Below are 16886 nucleotides of genomic sequence, written 5' to 3'. Positions count from 1 at the left end.
ACAAATAGAGTAAAAGTTAAACCACTTGTATTTTTTGAAAATTTAAAAAAAAAAAAAAAAAAAAAAAGAAGTACAGAAAAAGTATAACAAACTGTCCGAGAGAATCTTAAGCTGAAACATATACAAAAAACAGACATATACATATTGAACTCACTGTACACATGCAGAATACTGCTGCATAATACATTAATGCCCACTTGGTTTGAGTTTAGTCAACAAACAGGCTCTGTTTACCCATACTTGTACTACTCAACGTAATTAACAAACCTGTTGTAAGTAGTGTTCCATCTTGCGTCAGTCTGAATAAAATGAAGGCAGTTTCACATTTAACCAGACTTAAACATTATATTCTAAACATTATATTTTAGCCATGACAGAAAATTATGACACAAAAAAAAATCTCTGGAGTAGATGTGATTCAAGGCTTTTGAAAGCAACATTATGACATTTTGGAAAAATGCTTGTTTGTCGTCTAGCAAATAAGACTAAAATCAACTTCCAACTTTGAGCATTTAGCCTCGCTTAGCACAGAGACTGAAAGCAAGGGGAAACTGTTAGCCTAGCTCCATTAACAGTGAAAAGAACATAGACCTTCTCATAATTCCAAAGAGGTCTTTATTTACATGATGAATCAGAACACAATTTAGGAGCTCTGGACAGTTGCCTTTGGGTGCCAAAGTTTGGTAAGGTTTAATGTTTCTAACTCCAGGTTTGGTGCTCCAAATGTTTTGAACAACAATATACAAAGAAAGTTGAAGATGTAAAAAAATAAAGCATTTATTTTCCAGCTTCCAGCTGTAGAAAGGTGAGTTAGTCTATGCGCTGGATGAGCTTCTCCTCCATCATACAGTAGAGGGCGACGTGGGACAGGTCAGATATGAAGGCGTCACAGGCTCGTCTGCTGATGTTCTTACAACCTCGAAGGTCCAGCAGGGTCAGAGAGGAGAGACGCTTCAGGTAGGACAGACACCCATCTGTCAGCTCACTGCAGCCTGGACAGACAGACAGACGTCAGGAACTGCTCTCATCCAAAATGAAACTTTGCTGTTGTTTGCTTAAAGGGCTCTCTGCGCACTGCTGTCTTTACTACTCCAAAGATTGTTCATGAGGCAAAGAAGCATCACTCTGCAACACCACTGCACAACTTCAAGTCAAGCGCGCAAGTCTGTAGTTTCAGCTAATCGAACAGGGTGATAGGTTTCCTCTCAGGTGGATCACTTTCAGCTTCAGGAGTCGCATTCTCCCAGTTTATCTGTCATTCATATCATATCAATAACGTATTACCTGTGTAGTTTTTAATCACAACCTTCACTGTTTGGATCAAGTAGTTGAACATAAATTAAGTTAAAGCTTATGTTTTAACGTCTAACAAAGAAGCAGCTATAAGAAAGAAAGTGTGACACCCACCTGCCACTGTGAGTTCAGTGAGGTTGTTGCGGGTGTGAGTCCCTGCTGCTGCCAGCAGGGCAATGGACGAGTCAGTTATGTTTTTGCAGTGAGCCAGGTCCAGTCTCTCCAGCTGGGGCATGTGGCGCTGCAGCAGCCTCAGAGTGGACTCGCTGATGTCCAGGCCAGACAGACGCAGCGTCACCATGTTTCTCAATCTGCTGCGAGATGACTCGGAACCTACCGCGACAGACAGGTGGAAGAAATAGTCACTCGGGTTGGAGGTCAGTATGGAGGTTAAACGCATCGTTCAGCAGCTCAGCACACACTGCCATGCATCAGGGCCACACACTCATGACCAGGCCCACCTCACACATTAAAGAGGAACGAAGATTAGAGAGGAAACAAAACATTCTTAGACCGAATTATGACACGTTCAGCTGCTACTGACCAGGCGGGCTGATGATCTCTTTAATCTGGCCATCTTTAAGGCCTTCACACCAGCGCAGATCCAGCAGCCGCAGGCAGGGCAGAGTGGGAGAGACCAGTGCAGACAGACAGGACCAGGACAGACCAGTCACCCTCAATTCCCTCAGACCTGAATATACACACAAAGTAAGAGAGCAAGGAGGTGGGAAAAGACATGTAGCGACGGGGACGGGGGGCAGTATCTGTGTGTGTGTTTGTTTGTACCTGGGAGCCTGGTGAGCAGGCAGTTGAGTTGTCTCTTGGCCAGTGGGGTCCAGGACAGGTCCAGAGAGGAGGGCTGGCGTTTGATGATGCCCGCCAGGGCCTGGTTAGTGAGCGGGCTGCACCGACTCACGTCCACGTGGCTCCAAAGACGCTTGTCACAGCTCCTGCACGAGACAGTGACACACGATTGGTTTTGTTCAGCAGCTAAAGACGAGGTCAACTCAAAGACTTCAACACAGTGTTTTGAATCTGTATGCCTTCGTCTCTATTGATTTCATAATCTGAAATGAAAATCAGAAAATGAAGAATGAGGGTTTTTTAGGATTATCAATGTTGGTAACTTTTCAAACATAGGAATACAGCTGTATTTTTATCCAAAGAATTTTGTGTTTCATCATTACAGATTATACACAGATATCATGAATAGCACTCTGTGACAGCACCCAGTGTGTGGGCACACAGTAAAGTATTATCACGTTTATTAAATGTAATCATTTTTGAGAGTCCTTGATATGTAGTTATATATAGCTTTGACTGCTCACTTGGCCACATGATTAGACCACCGCTGACAGTGGTAGTGGATGTGATATACTGGCAGAGGATGTGTGATCATTTTACAGCAAATTCAAGTTTAGAGAAATTACACAAGTGCAGAACTATTAAGACAGACAAAGCAGATTACCCTGCACATGGCAGGCAGACACTGTTTTCTTGCACTGTACGGACAGGACACAGTATGTATAAATTAAGTGGCAATGCTGAGGCTGAGTTACACCCTAGATAGAAGAAAATCTTTCATTTTAGAACTTGCAGCAAAGTTCAGTAACAAAACCATTTTTAAAATGTTCTAATTTTCATTTCAGAATAGGAAACGGGCTGGGAGTTAAGGTTGTAGAATACACGTGTGTGTGTGTGTGTGTGTGTATGTGTGTGTGTGTGTGTGTGTGTGTGAGACATACCACTTGTACCAGGCCTTACAGACGGTCATGCAGGCCAGCAGCTCAGCTCTGTTCAGGTATCTGAACACAGACACCCAAATCTCCTTCTCCCCTCCTCTCTCATTGCCCACGTCCTTAAAGGACGGCAGAGACAGCAGGGATGGAGGAGACAGGGAGAAGGGTGCAGGAGGAGCGGAAGCTTCCTCTTCCTCTGAAGAGGACGCGGAATGATCTCTGGTGCCTCTGTCGCCATGGTTACCACGCAGACGCGGCCTACAAGATCAGAAAAGGTCAAATGGTATTTGGGATAATAGAGCTACACACACACACATTTAGATAAAATTATGAACTGTGACAAACACTGGTTCAACAGTCATGTTGTTGCTTGGTACAAGAATATTCAGTACAGTTTCCTGCGACACAAATGCTTTCTGGTTACACACAGTCTACATCATAGTTATGAACAGAAATTTACAGAAGGCTCAGTTGCAGAGTTACTGTTATTCACCTAAACCAGTCTAGTTAATGGAGACCTGGTAGAACCTCCCATCTCATTCACTTCCTGTGCTTGTAAAGATTAATTTACAAGAAAAAAAAAAGATCCTCCTGTGTCATGTAGGCCTACTTATGCCATTGTTTATAAAAGCTTTTATGTACCCATGATGGGTGTGAAGTCATTCAGTACCAGGTTGGTTTGGAGCGTTTGGACTGGCTGCATCTTTAACAACACAGGCCCTCCACACAAGAATCCACACAGCTGAACTGCTGGCCATTTTTGACTGATTTCTTAGTGTTTACTTTCTTTTAGTCAGTGTGACTAAGTGTAAACTTCCTGTTTAAACGTGGAGGACATTAGGTGGTGAAAACATCCCTACTCCTCACTATGTATGTTTTTCACCAAGCCTCCACTGTTCAGTTTTCACTTTCTCAGGACTGCTGTCACATCTGTTTTGTGTCTTTGTTTTGACAGGCAAGGTCTCTAATAGTATGTGAAGAATGAATGTGGAAATCATCCACAATCATCTAGCCACACTGAAATGTAGTTTTGGTATTTAATCTTAATATAACTCACAGGCCACATAAATTGCGGTGGAAAACTTACTTGCTTTACTTTAAATTGGATATTGAATATTGACATGTTTCTTTTAGCTCTCCAATATATGAAAAACATAATAACTGATCACAAAAACGCAGTACTGGACATACTGAACTAGTCATTTCTGCTGTCTGTTGGCTGGCTGCTTTGGTCATAAAGCAAAAGAACATGGACGCTAAATAACTCATGGTGTCCCAGCTCGCTCAACATGTCATGTCATGAGTTGTAGTGTACTGCACTGCATGTGACTGTGTGTTTAGCTGTACCTGCCAGGCCCTCTTGGCGTCACACTGTCAGCTGTGGAGTCAGTGAACCTGAGGCGTGCAGGTTTGGACAGAGCCGACTTTCTCTGGATGAAGGCCTGCTGACCAGCAGCACCCACTGCAGCTGTCCTCGGCCCCATGGCTGCTTCCAGCTTTGGCACTATGGAGCCTGAGCAGTGATAACATGTTGGTATGACAGTTTAACTCATTCATTCTTACTTCACATATAAACTACAAGCTATGTGTTTTGCTTTGGCCAAGAATGAATTACAGTGGAAATCTTACCAGATTGTCTCTTAGCCTTGTGGGGGCGCTGTAGAGTTACAGTCAGATAGGAGCCGCTCAGCAGGTCATCATTCAGGTCAGACACCAAGAGGACCGGGGGTTCTGGGTCTGAATCCCAACGTCCGTCCTCCTCCACTTCCTCCTCCTCACCCTCGTCTTCTTCATCTTCCAGCGTGTCCATCTCCTCCTCTTCAGGGTCAAACTCCTGCCCCTCACTTTCCTCATCTTCATCTTCATCATCGGTCCTGCGCCTCCTCCTTCGTCGACGATACCGTCGTTCTTTGCCTCCATCTTCGCTGTCCTCCTCTTCCTCCTCTTCCTCTTCATCATCATCATCTTCATCCGACTCCTCCGACTCGTCTCCTCTCCGCTGCATCCTGGAGCCTCCCCGTAGCCTCACCCCCCGTCCTCTCCGTCCACCCTCCCTCATGCCCATCCCTCGCTTTAGCTTGAAGACGGAGGAGGAGCCGGGAGTCATAAGCCCTCCTCTGCTTCCTCTGTGGGCTGAGCCTCCTCTCAGCAGGCCTCTCCTGTTGGCACCAAACCCCCTTCTGGAAGAGTGCGCCCCCCCTCGAGCATGAAGCGCCATCTTTCTTCTCAGAGAGGCTGTGGACATGGATGGATGGATGGGAGAGTGCATCAGGTCAGAATAAAGTGATCACAGCTTGAAATATCTGGATGTGTTTTCATAATTTTATTTTGGAGAAACAAAATTCTTCAGAATAAAATTTCATTTTGTGTTTCGTCATGTTAATTCAGTAAATAAATACTGGTGGGCAGAGAATAGGTGCTTCAGTTTCATCTTTTAACACAGACAAACCTTCGTCATCATCGTCATCACTGGCAGAGTCATCTCCGTCGCGGCTGTGTCTCTGCCGTCGGTAAATCTTAGCCATGCGGGCGTCCAGCAGGGAGGAAGATTTCCGCTTCTAGACATACAGGGGAAGAACGAAAGGAAGGGTGGAGAGGTACAGACACAAAAAGGAAGTTGAAGAAAACCTTAAATCAAAAGTGTATTGAGAAATAAACGTAACATCTTAAAGTAGATAAACACTCACCACTGGAAGGCCTTCACCTTTGTCTCCTTTAGACTGCTAGAGGAAGAGGAAAAAGATCAGAAGGGATTGAAAGAACCCAACTACTGTCAGCTCTTGTTCTGACACTTTTGTATTAAGATAAGTTGTTGAAAGGTGATAATATTTTAGACCGAAGCTATGATTACGTTGCGCTGATGTTCAACAGGCAATTCTGATCATCTGATCAAGCCAACAATCATGTCGTAATAAGGGGAAAAAAGTGTGCTTAATCAAAGGGTGCTTAATTTCTTTCAGAGTGGAAAACCCTCTGAAGACAAAACAAATAGAGCCCTCTGGCAAGTTCTGAAAATTTGCTGTAATGCAGTGTTTAAGAGCAGATAAAGACAACAGTTAGGCCACAATACGACGACATAACAATTTGCAAAAGATCTAAGATAATACCTAGTGTCATAATGTCTCTTACCCAAAAAATGACAGTTCCTAACACCTAGTCATGCTCATCAGTTAAAAAGTATCCTGAATAAACTGTAAATATACTGCAGCTGAGTCGAGATAGAGCATCACAAAAAGTGTAAGGAGCCAACGTTAAATAAAGTAGCTTATTGTTATATTAAGTGTGACCAACATGTCCCAAACCAAACAAAAAAGACAACCAATGATCTAACTCAGACCATCCTCAGTGCATAGTTAATATGGTGACTGTACCAGTCCATATATCTTGCACTGCTCATATCTCAAAAACCACATAAAGCCATGCTGAGTTCAAAAAAGAGCAACTCATGACTGGACTTTTACAATTCCAGTGTCCTGGATGACAGGCACATTGCAAAAGTCCAGCATTTATCTGCATCTCATTCACATCAGAATGTGAGAACCAGCAGCTTGTCAGATGCTGATGTAGCTTGGACCTGGAAGTCACAAGTACTTTCAACAGTTTGGAAAAGCTACACAGCGAAGAGATAACAGAGCTACAAGAGAATATTCCTATAATTTCTGTTACTGCTTTTCAACATGTTCTTCATGTGCAAAACTAAATTGTCTTTTATGTGCAAAACAAGCAATAGCAACGAGGTCAGTATAAGATATGTGGGAATTCTTGCTTAGGAACATGGCTGTCGTCAGTCTGCAGCTGTAGACTGGTTTCTAGATTTGAACATTTTCTGAATCTGGATGAGCAACTCTCCACCTTGTTTTGGAAAGTGCAGGCCGACAGAATTATTGTCTCTTTGAGGAGAAGCACAGACACAATGTCTTGACCTCATCCTTTGCCTGTTAACTGCTGTCAGGAAATCGTTCAGTCAGTCAGTTACCAACTTGGTAACTTGGACAACTTGAACAGGAGGGACAAAAGCCGTTCATCCAGGGATATTGATTTTTCATCAAGGGATGAGTGAAGATGGCCACTGAACAACATCACCTTGTCCGACATCCTCGTGCTACTGAAGAAGGGGATACTCGTGTGGAGTTGTGAGAATTAAGGTCATGAAATCCACTTATTTAAAGAACAGACTGACCATAAAAGTCTGACCAAAGGTTTAGAGCACATATGCTGTGTCCACACTCACAAAATGACCACTTTCATTTCTTTTTTTCCTGCAGCTGAACTCTTCGAGGTCTGCGTATGACCCAACCTTGGAGAAAATTATGATTTTTTTTTCTTTCTTTTTTTTTTTTTAACTTGTTACAACCAGGCTACACAATGTCCATTAAGATGAGAAAAATCATTTACAAAGTGTGGAGAAGGGAAAACCGGACAGAAACCAATGGGGGCTCCAAAATGAAAACAACTAACAATCTGAGAGAAGAGGCACTACTCTTGTATAAACTATAAAAACATAACTCTTAAACAGGAAGTCATTCTGTCACAAACAAGGTTATTTGAATAGTAACATTTACATCAAGAGTTGTGTCTGTTCTCTTGAAAAGGATGGAAAGGAAAACAGGGGTGGGGTGCACGCGACAGACCGGTGGATATACGCAGAATAGGCGGCACCTCTCACCAGTCTCGAGCTGATTGGCTGAGAAGGCAGAGGGGCCGCCACCAATAGAAGTGACGCTGAGGAGGAGGAAGAGCAGCAAGGAAGAGGAGGAGGAGGAGGAGGAGGAGGGAAGAAACCACAGCGGATCACCTCCCCATCCTGCTGGGAACCCACAGGACCCCCTATGGTAGCAGAGGGCCCGGGGCCCAGCCTGAGGACCAGGGGACCGCGGGGACGGATGTGCTGTTGGTGGCCAGTAGCCAACGATTCATCGCTGCCTGATGACTAACGGGAGTTAAATTCAAAGTAAACAGAAAATAAAGCAACCAAACACAAAAAAAATGAAAACAAAAGAAATAAATAAATAATGAAAAAACGGACAGACAGGAGACACACAATACCCATTAGCTTTGACACTGAAACCAAGTGTGTGAACGCCGGGTAAATAGACTCAGTTCAAGAGAGAGAGAGAGTGCCAGCGTTTGCAAAGACACTCAGAAGTGAGCGTGCAGCAGTGTATTCAATATACAACAAACAACACGTAGGAAGCACTGTGTACCTCTGGGTCAGTGATGCCTTGGACACATTTTGGACACTCCCAACAACTGGGCAGGTCTTTATTCACCAGACCTTCACCTTGAACCTGCAGAGACAGCCGCAGACATATTATCAGACAAAGGATACAGCTAAAAAGTTTTGAAAAAAATACTTGTGCACCAAGTGCTTGTTAATTGAAGTTCTGATGATTTAAATTGTGATAGGTTTTTATTGGAGGTTTTTTAATGATCATTGTTTAACTTTGTTAAAATCAAAGGTTCAAGTTTCTTATAGTAAGCGCTGTAGTGGAAGTCAGTTTTGTGAGAATTGTGATATTGTGGAACCTTCTGAGGGCACTGTGTCAAGTATAAGTGCTCAGAATTGCAAGATTCCAACAAATGAAATGACAAACAGTAAATACAGCACACTGTACAGTATATAGAGACAAAGTTCAGACACAGCCCAACAGTGTGTATTGGTGCGTTTCCATCGAGCACTACAGAACAGTTTGGTCTGTTACGTAACGGCTTGTGTACCCACTGCCAACGGTACCCTACTTAACAGGCGGGATGCATGGTAGATGGTAGCTGTGTCAGCATGACATCATTTAAGTGCGCAAAGAACACAGTAAACAAGAAGAAGAAGAAGAACAGCACGTTGTTGCACGAACTTGACGACTACCTATCGACCTATCAACGGACGGCAGTGGGTGTGGCTTAAATGTACCGTACCGTACCACTGTACTTGGTACCCCAACAGAACGATGCCAAAAATCAGCACTTATTTTGGTACGCTTCACAACTTTTCATAATGGAAACACAAATAATTGTGTACCCCACTGAACTGTACTGTACTGCTCGGTGGAAACGCACCATGCGTGCGCGTGTGTGTGTATTACCGTCAGGCAGGCAGGATGGACAATCTGTGCACAGTTGGAACATTCCATCAGAGTGAGGGAGGAATCTCCAGTTTCCTCCTGATTGGGCTCCTTGCAGATCTCACACACTGCAGACAGAGGAAGGCCCGGCTGGACAGGACACAGGGACAGTTACAAAACACAACACATCCAACATAATGAAATAAAGAAATGAATAGGATTTACTTACGGAGAGACACTGTCGTAGCACACAAGTCTGCTTGAGCTTCCCCGGTCCTCCGAACTTCTTCATGTCTCTGCAGAAGTTGCAGTCTCCACATTCTGGTCTCATACAGGCTTCACAGCGCTTACATCTGCAGAGAAGGAAAATGCATTACATTTTGTATTTCAGTGTAACGGCAAATGTCTGAAGACATCACACCTGCACCATGTGTGAATTATAAAAGGCTTGGTGTTGTCTCCAAACAACCGGTCTAATTTGAAACAGACCTAATAAAAACAAATATAAACCAGTTAGACACATGCACGCTTTTTTTTTTTTACCTGACTCTACGCCGTCTCAGCACAGACATGGAGGAGGCTGGTTTCTGTGGTCGTGGGATGATGGGAGTGGTGGCCAATTTAGGACGAGGAGGCGGTGGCGGAGGAGGAGGAGGCTGGTACCATGAGGGCTAGTGGAGAGGTAATGAGAAGAAACACAGAATAAACTCAAGGATCAAACAAGCATATTGAATCAATGATGAAACTTTCATACTAACATTAGTTGTGAAATATATGCTCATAATATAGTATAGATCAATCCTCATGACATTTCTTTTACCTTCAAAAGGAGACAAAAGAATAATAATAAAAATCATATTATTATATTTTACATCTGAAGGGGAAAAAAAGCAAACACTTGACAATTCAATACTAACAGTACTAAACATTCACCACAGATACACTATATAGACAAAAATATTGGGACGTTTCTCAACTTGACTAAATTATGAATGAATATGGTCCATATAAAAGTGACAGACAGACAATGGCCCCACACGGTATCACTTCTGGATACACCATTCTTATTATTACTAAGTCTCAAAGTGATGGCTGCTTACTCTCTTGGGCCACTTGACGATTGGTTTCCCTGTGTAGGACAGCTTGGGATTGTCACTGGCATGTTCCTTCAGTAGTGCCTGCAGGACAACAGAGGCAAGAGTGATGGGAAAGAGTAAGGCAGACAACAGGATACCATTTAACATCAAGAACACACACATGCCATACCTTTATGTGTGTAATGAGTGCCGGGGCATTGTGTATCCCTGCTGGGACACACTTCTTGTTGGAGGGCAGAGCCTCCAGTTTACCCAGCAGGTTCCACATTCCCTCCAGCTCAAGGGGAGTGAGATGAAGTTTCACTGCAGGCTTGTCAGACTGCTGCTCTGAAGCCTCTTCATCACTGCCATCGCCCTCTTCCTCCTTCACCTGCTCACCTGTTGCGTCTGAGCCGGATGGCTTCTTCAGCCCTGACAGAAGAGATGAGTTGTATGTTGTGTTTACAACCAACCGACACCAAAAAAACCAAACCAAAACTCATCATGAAAAGGTTCTCTCCATACAGTACATCTACTCCCTTGTGCTCATACCGATGCCCAGTGAGTGTTTTTGAAACTCGGGTGTGAGGTAGGAGGTCTTGGTCAGGCTGAAGACGTAGCGCTCCAACACGTACCAGCACATCTCATAATAGAAGGGGTAACGAAACTTCACTGGAACCTATGGCGGAGGTGAAAATGGAACGTCACCATTACAAAATCCATCACTTATTGTCATTTACAGCTTACAGGAGAGTGTTTATTCACCAACCCGCGTTCTGTCTTCTATATTACAGATGTTAAGCTGCATTGGGATGTTGAAGCTGTGCAGGAAGTTTCCTCCAAACACCATGGAGTCTACCGGCGTGTAGACAGCATGAATCCAACCTAAATACAAGTACACACATTAATACTGTAACTCAGTCAAATGCTTCACTATACAGTGAGTGAGAGTTAAATGCATACCTGAGGGTATGATGAAGGTGTAGCCTTGCTTCAGTTCAATCCTCTGGCAGTCAGATGCTCGGTCTCCAAGGAAGACGTCTCCCTGTTTCCCCGACAGCACCCAGTTCTCATACAGCTCCAAGTTCTGGGGGGTGGGAGGGATCAGCCAGAACACCTGTGCAATTCAAACACACACCATTCTCTCAGCACCAGTCAACAACATGATGCAAATTTATAGTTGTTTACAGAACAGAGGAGAAATTAGATTAGGAAAAGTTCCCTAATATTCCAGACTGTACATTTTCAAATGATTTATTCACTTTAAGTCCCGCAACATTCATGAGTTCATGTGTATGATTCAAACTCCTCATCGGGCCCCACCTTGCTTCCTCTCAGTATGTGGTACCACACTGACGTCCCTCCAAAGTCAATGTGAAAGTCCGTGTAGCAGCCTTCGACACTCATCAGACAGTATCTGCACAGTCACAGCAACATCAACAACATTCACATTCAAATGTCAAGTCAATTAAATCCATGAATTTATTGATTTTCAGATGAAATAACAAATCAAGTCATCTTCCTATAGATCTTCCTAAAGAAAAGCAAACATGGGAGGACTTACTTCTGTACTTTGGGATACTGCATGTCATTGATAGAGTTGGTTGAGTCTCGTTGTCTCTCTTTCAAGTGACGAGGCCACATGTTGTCCACCCAGTCTATTAGATCTACCTATACACACACACACACCAATACAAGATAGAACGAGTCAGGTCTACTGTAGCTGCTGTTTGTCTGCATAGGGTCTGTGTAACTGTAACGCACACAAAGACATCAGGTGTGACTACATACTGTGGCAGGTCTCCTGACCAGGTTCTCCAGCTTGGTGTGGCTGAACTCCAGGCTGATGACATTGTAGAGCTTCTCCCTGTGACACGGAGGAGTCTCAAAGTAACGTGTCCACTGGGCCATGGACATCTCTGTCCCCTTCTGAGTGCTCACGTCCATCACATCTATCATACGTCTGCTACCTGAGAGGGGTTTTATCACAGTGGTTAGTGATATTTTATAAAAAATCAATGCAATACCAATGAATTTATCCTTTAGTCATTTATCAAGATAAAGCATTGGCTGGTCTAATTTGTCATATTATTATAAACTGAGTACTTCATGGTTTGGGATCTGCTGACTGTCATTTTAATCATTTTTAATATCATATAGACAAAATGTTTCATCAAGAAATTATTCCATAGATGAATTTAAAGTGTAAACAAACAATCCGCCCTCATAAATAACTTATTCAAGGACATTTTGACAGGACAAACAGCTGCTGCCAAGGACTAAACCTGAGACTTGTAACAGCAACTCAGTAAGCAAAGGAAGAAAACTTCTTCTGAGGTCTTACCAACAAACATCTTGACATCATTGACACTGAAGTCAGGATCGGGCATCCTAAGGAACAAGAGGTGACATGTTACAAGCCACAAGGTGTGCTGGTTTATGTATCAACTCCTGTGAGAAGTTTTTCTTCCATTGGAGAAGAATGAAGAAGCAAGTTAACCAAAGACAAAAAAAGGTTCAAGTGGTAATGCAGATGCTATGTAGATGATGAGGATGCCTACTTGATACCCAGTCCGTCAGGCTTCTCAAAGATGATTGGGTCCCTCAGACCGCCTCTCTGGACGAATTCATATGTGAAGTCTAAGAAATACAAAAAATATAAATAATGATGATTTCATGATTTGAACTGTCATGACCCTCGCATCAAACTACTGGTCGCAGCAGACGGTGACAATGCACATTTTAGGGTGTTTAAACTGCCATGGTGATCTTGTGTGTGAACCATGTCAAACAGTCTTCATGTGTACTGCTGCCATCAGTCAACCGTTAAACTGTCAACTTTAAACAAAAACTCTGCTCCAACTTTAAAATGCGCATTTTCAGCTTTTCTAAACAAGAACCGAGCGTCCATATACACTCTATGCAAGCCTCACCCACTGTGCTCGCCTACCTCTTCCCTCCATGCGAATGACACGGTCAGAGCTGAACCTCTGACTGTTGACCTTCTCCTCCAGGTCAAACATCCTCCTTCCATCAATCTCCTCATCTGAGATTCCGTCATCGTGATAACGACGTCGGGTGCCGGCCCGCTAGGGAGTGGGAAGGAAGGGCAGATGGATGAAAATATAATAAAAAGCATGGTAAAGACAGGTGAGAGAGAAAACAGAAAAGGTCAAAGGATGAGACAACAATATGAGTGATTAAGGTCAGTTTTTATCTAAAATCATTCCTTGTCCATTCTAAGCTGATGACCTGCTGCAGCTAGCAGTAGTGATACCCAGTAATTACCTGCTCCTCATGACTGATACCAATAACTGACAAATTCACATTTCTGTCTTTGCGGAGTTTGTATGTTCTTCCAGTTCACTGGTTTATCCCACAGTCCCAAAAACATGCACATTAAGTGAACTAGCTACTCTATATTGCCCCTAGGTGTGAGTGTGTGTGGTTGTCTGTCTTTGTGTGTAGTCTCCAGCCCCCCCTCCCCGACCCTGATGGGTAAGCCCTATAGAAAATGGATGGATGGAAAAGGAAGTTCACAACCTGTATTTATTTTGTCACAGCTGAGGGTGAGAAAAGCTAAGATGTAGTAAGCAAAAATTGATGATTTAATATCCCATAGCTCCAAGAAGATATTGTATTAAAACTTGACTTTTTTTCTGCTCTCTAAAGCCTTGTGGAACATGTATTGTAAATTACAATCACGTTGTCATCCTGTAACACTGTAAAAAGAAAAAAAAAACAAACAAAACAAACATCCACATCTGTGACGCTATGCTTGGCTCTCTAGTCTACACTGCATGACTTCAGCCCTGGTGCAGTATTTTCACATCATAAGTGCAGCAAAAGCTGCCATCGCCACCGCCTTCTTCATACCCGTACTACCATAATATTTAGTAAGCCAGAAAAAGGCTGATTGACAGATGACAGAAGCTCCAATGGCATATGACATCACATTCAAATAAGTGTTACATAATTAACACATTAATATAGATACCATATACTATCTCAGATTGCAATGGGGATCAAAGTTAAAGGCATAATGTTATGCTGTCCCAATTGTAAGCATACTGTATACAAAGTACACGCAGAGCACAAACCAGGTTTAAAGGTGCATTCCACCACCTGCTGTATCAGTAGATGCTCTGTTTGTTAAGTCAGTGAAAGCAATTAGCACTCTATTAGCTATAATTTCATTCTTGGCCAATAACAATAATATACATTTCCCATTATCGGGTCAATAATTTATCTGTATGATAAATATTATGCATCTCTAAATATATAGAAAAGTAGATAAAAAAAGGTTTCTATATAAAGCAAAAACACAAAGACACACTATTTCACATCCCAGCTCCATCGGAACACCACTTATCATTTCTCCATCTTAAAATGCACACACTGGGAGACATTTTTAAGCAACTTCTTACTGGGTAATCATAGGAAAACATGTAAATAAATAAATTAAAACAAACAAAATAAATAAAAGGGATTTAACTTATTTTGGTTGGTGATCTAGCAGTGTTGATAGTAAGAAAATGAGGACAAATAAGATAAATATAATTATTTACCCCGAGGGCAATTGTTGTAAATGTGGCTTAATGCACTTTAAACTTACCAGCCTTTTGCTGTACCGCGGCTTGGAATCATCCATTATTACTGGTAAATCGGTCTTTGTCCAATCAAATGGAGATGCACGATCTACAGTATTAACTTAGACCCATCAGAAAACCACGTTCCGCTGCACTGTATCACCTCTTGGCTCCATTGGAAACAGGCAGCGGGCAGGTATGCGTTTAAGACGGTAACTTGTCTAGTCTGTTAGCTAAAGTTACAACAAAAAGTTACGCACTTGTGTGTCTTTTGACGAGATAAATGAGATGATAAGAAGCTATTTACCCTCCCTGAGTAGTTCTAAAACTCATGTAACGTTAATCGTGCCTTGCTTAAATTCACAGTGGGTTGGTGAACCACCGTCTTTTGGATAGAGCAAGCTGCGGAGCCCGACTCATTTGAAGAAGCAAATTAAATTTACCACGATGACTTATTCTTTTAACAGTAGCATTTAAAATTTACATATGTAAAATTATCATAAAATCAAGCCTGCCTGAACACTCGAGCTTTGTTCCTTGTCTTCATCACTCCCAAGTCGTGTGCAGCTAATGTTAGCTTTTTGAAAAGCGACCTGCTTATACCAATAGAAACTCAAGATTACAAGTCTTGTGGACAAAAAGAACATGCAGATATTTCCAATGCAATGTAGGGAAAGGGCGTGCATGGTTGCTTCTGTTAGTGTAGTATAAAGTTAATACGGTCTCCGAACAGCCGCCATTTTCCATCCCATCACAAAACATCACAATACCACGCCCATAACTGTACATTCGACCAATCACAGGCATGCCGACGAGACATCCATTGGACTACAGCAGTGTCATTCACGTGAAAAATTTGTAAACGCTGATTGGACAAGAATAACCAATAACCATAGAAAACAGTTTGCAGGGCACCTATAACAACACAATTCGACAAAGACCTTATACCTCATTGGCTAACATATCCAAATAACGTTAATAAGTCGATAAACGCACCATCAGTCAAGAGAAGTGGCCAATCGCGCGATAGTAAAACGCGATAACTACCACCCCCATTGCCCAATATAATTAGTCATCACTCATAGATAAACCGAATTAGCGAAAAAAAAATAACGCGGTTTAGAACACTTACCCCCATATTTTACAGGCACATCCACGTAGAAACGCCTTCAATAATTCGTGGTGTATGACGTCTTCTGCGCCCCGTGTTTTCACTCGCAACGACTCGCATCGGAGGGACACGTTTTGTAGCCTTCACCTCAACGAGGAAGTGCCTGCCGATCCATAATTGGAAGTGTACTGTGAACTAACTATTGTCGATTGGCTAGAAAATGTTGCAGGACTCTTGTGATTGGTGGAAGTGACTTGTCTTTCAAACACGTAAGGTACAGCTAGTATCAATACGGCGAGCGAGAGGAACATGGCAAAGTGTGACGCACTCTACGTATGAAACAAAATAAAAATAATAATTTAGGAGCCAAATAAATGACTGTTTAATTTTTATTTTCGTAAAGGACAAAACTACAAAAGACGTCGTTTTTTACAATAGAATAAATTCTTGTACAAACCGCTACAAAGTGATAGGCTTTAAATAATAAGCAGAAAAGGAAAACACAAAATCACTACATATCCAAATGTCTCACAAGCTAATAATAATAAAGGTGAACATGATGGCCTGTACTGATTGAGCCATAGTTGACTATTATTCTTGCCTAGTGTACAACCTACCCCCTTGAATCCACACTTGAGACCCATTAATTTATATTTTTAATAATTAGATTTAAATAATAAGGTTGTGCTTTTTTAGGTTTGCAGTAATCCTTCTGGAAAGTTAGCTAAGAAAGTGGGGACCTTTTGTTCTCAGGAACACGGATGGTCTTTTCATGGTCTTTTTGCTGGGACATACATTTCATCCATCTAAGTAAGAATACTAATACAAATTTGCTGCTTGATTCCTAAAGAAAACTGTCTGGTATGAGTTTATTATTTTTCTTGTATCAAACTTGCATGCACAGGATACATTTGGCTGTAGCTTGAAACTTAGATTTGTGTGAGAAGACAACCACTGCTTGTACCGCTCCCAAAAAATAAATTTTGCGCAATATTTTGACAACTAGCTCTTCATGGAGT

At 42.3% G+C, this 16886-nt stretch overlaps 1 protein-coding gene across 4 annotated transcripts; it reads right to left on the bottom strand.

The window, feature by feature from the left end:
* Positions 1-598: 598 nt before the first annotated feature.
* On the bottom strand, positions 599-16060 carry kdm2aa (lysine (K)-specific demethylase 2Aa). Of its 4 annotated transcripts, none has more exons than XM_046400534.1 (25): positions 15889-16060; positions 13118-13256; positions 12729-12807; positions 12512-12558; positions 11959-12137; positions 11732-11838; positions 11491-11584; positions 11131-11284; positions 10937-11052; positions 10720-10846; positions 10358-10599; positions 10192-10269; positions 9635-9762; positions 9321-9444; positions 9113-9241; positions 8237-8320; positions 5720-5755; positions 5482-5590; positions 4662-5267; positions 4380-4545; positions 3039-3290; positions 2080-2243; positions 1838-1984; positions 1408-1629; positions 599-992 (listed from the first exon to the last, which is right to left on the bottom strand). In XM_046400534.1, exons 1-25 carry the CDS (start codon positions 15892-15894, stop codon positions 811-813), a joined length of 3717 nt encoding a protein of 1238 aa, XP_046256490.1. In that variant the 5' UTR covers positions 15895-16060; the 3' UTR covers positions 599-810. The 4 variants fall into 4 exon arrangements, with proteins under 4 accessions (XP_046256490.1, XP_046256480.1, XP_046256462.1 ...); XM_046400524.1 differs by lacking the exon at positions 15889-16060 and adding an exon at positions 14783-15626 and having other exon boundaries at positions 5720-5752; XM_046400506.1 differs by lacking the exon at positions 15889-16060 and adding an exon at positions 14783-15624.
* Between the last annotated feature and the right edge of the window lie 826 nt (positions 16061-16886).

The sequence above is a fragment of the Scatophagus argus genome, chromosome 2, assembly GCF_020382885.2.
Source record: "Scatophagus argus isolate fScaArg1 chromosome 2, fScaArg1.pri, whole genome shotgun sequence".
Taxonomy (NCBI): Eukaryota; Metazoa; Chordata; class Actinopteri; family Scatophagidae; genus Scatophagus; species Scatophagus argus.
This window is presented reverse-complemented; position numbering and strand designations above follow the sequence as displayed.

Excerpts from the sequence above, each read along its gene's own strand:
- kdm2aa (XM_046400506.1), bottom strand. The coding sequence starts at position 14,818 with ATGGATGATTCCAAGCCGCGGTACAGCAAAAGGCTG. Across the intron at positions 11,585-11,731 it reads CAGTATCCCAAAGTACAGAA|ATACTGTCTGATGAGTGTCG; the intron begins GTAAGTCCTCCC and ends GTGACTGTGCAG. Across the intron at positions 2,244-3,038 it reads TGTAAGGCCTGGTACAAGTG|GAGCTGTGACAAGCGTCTTT; the intron begins GTATGTCTCACA and ends TGTCTCGTGCAG.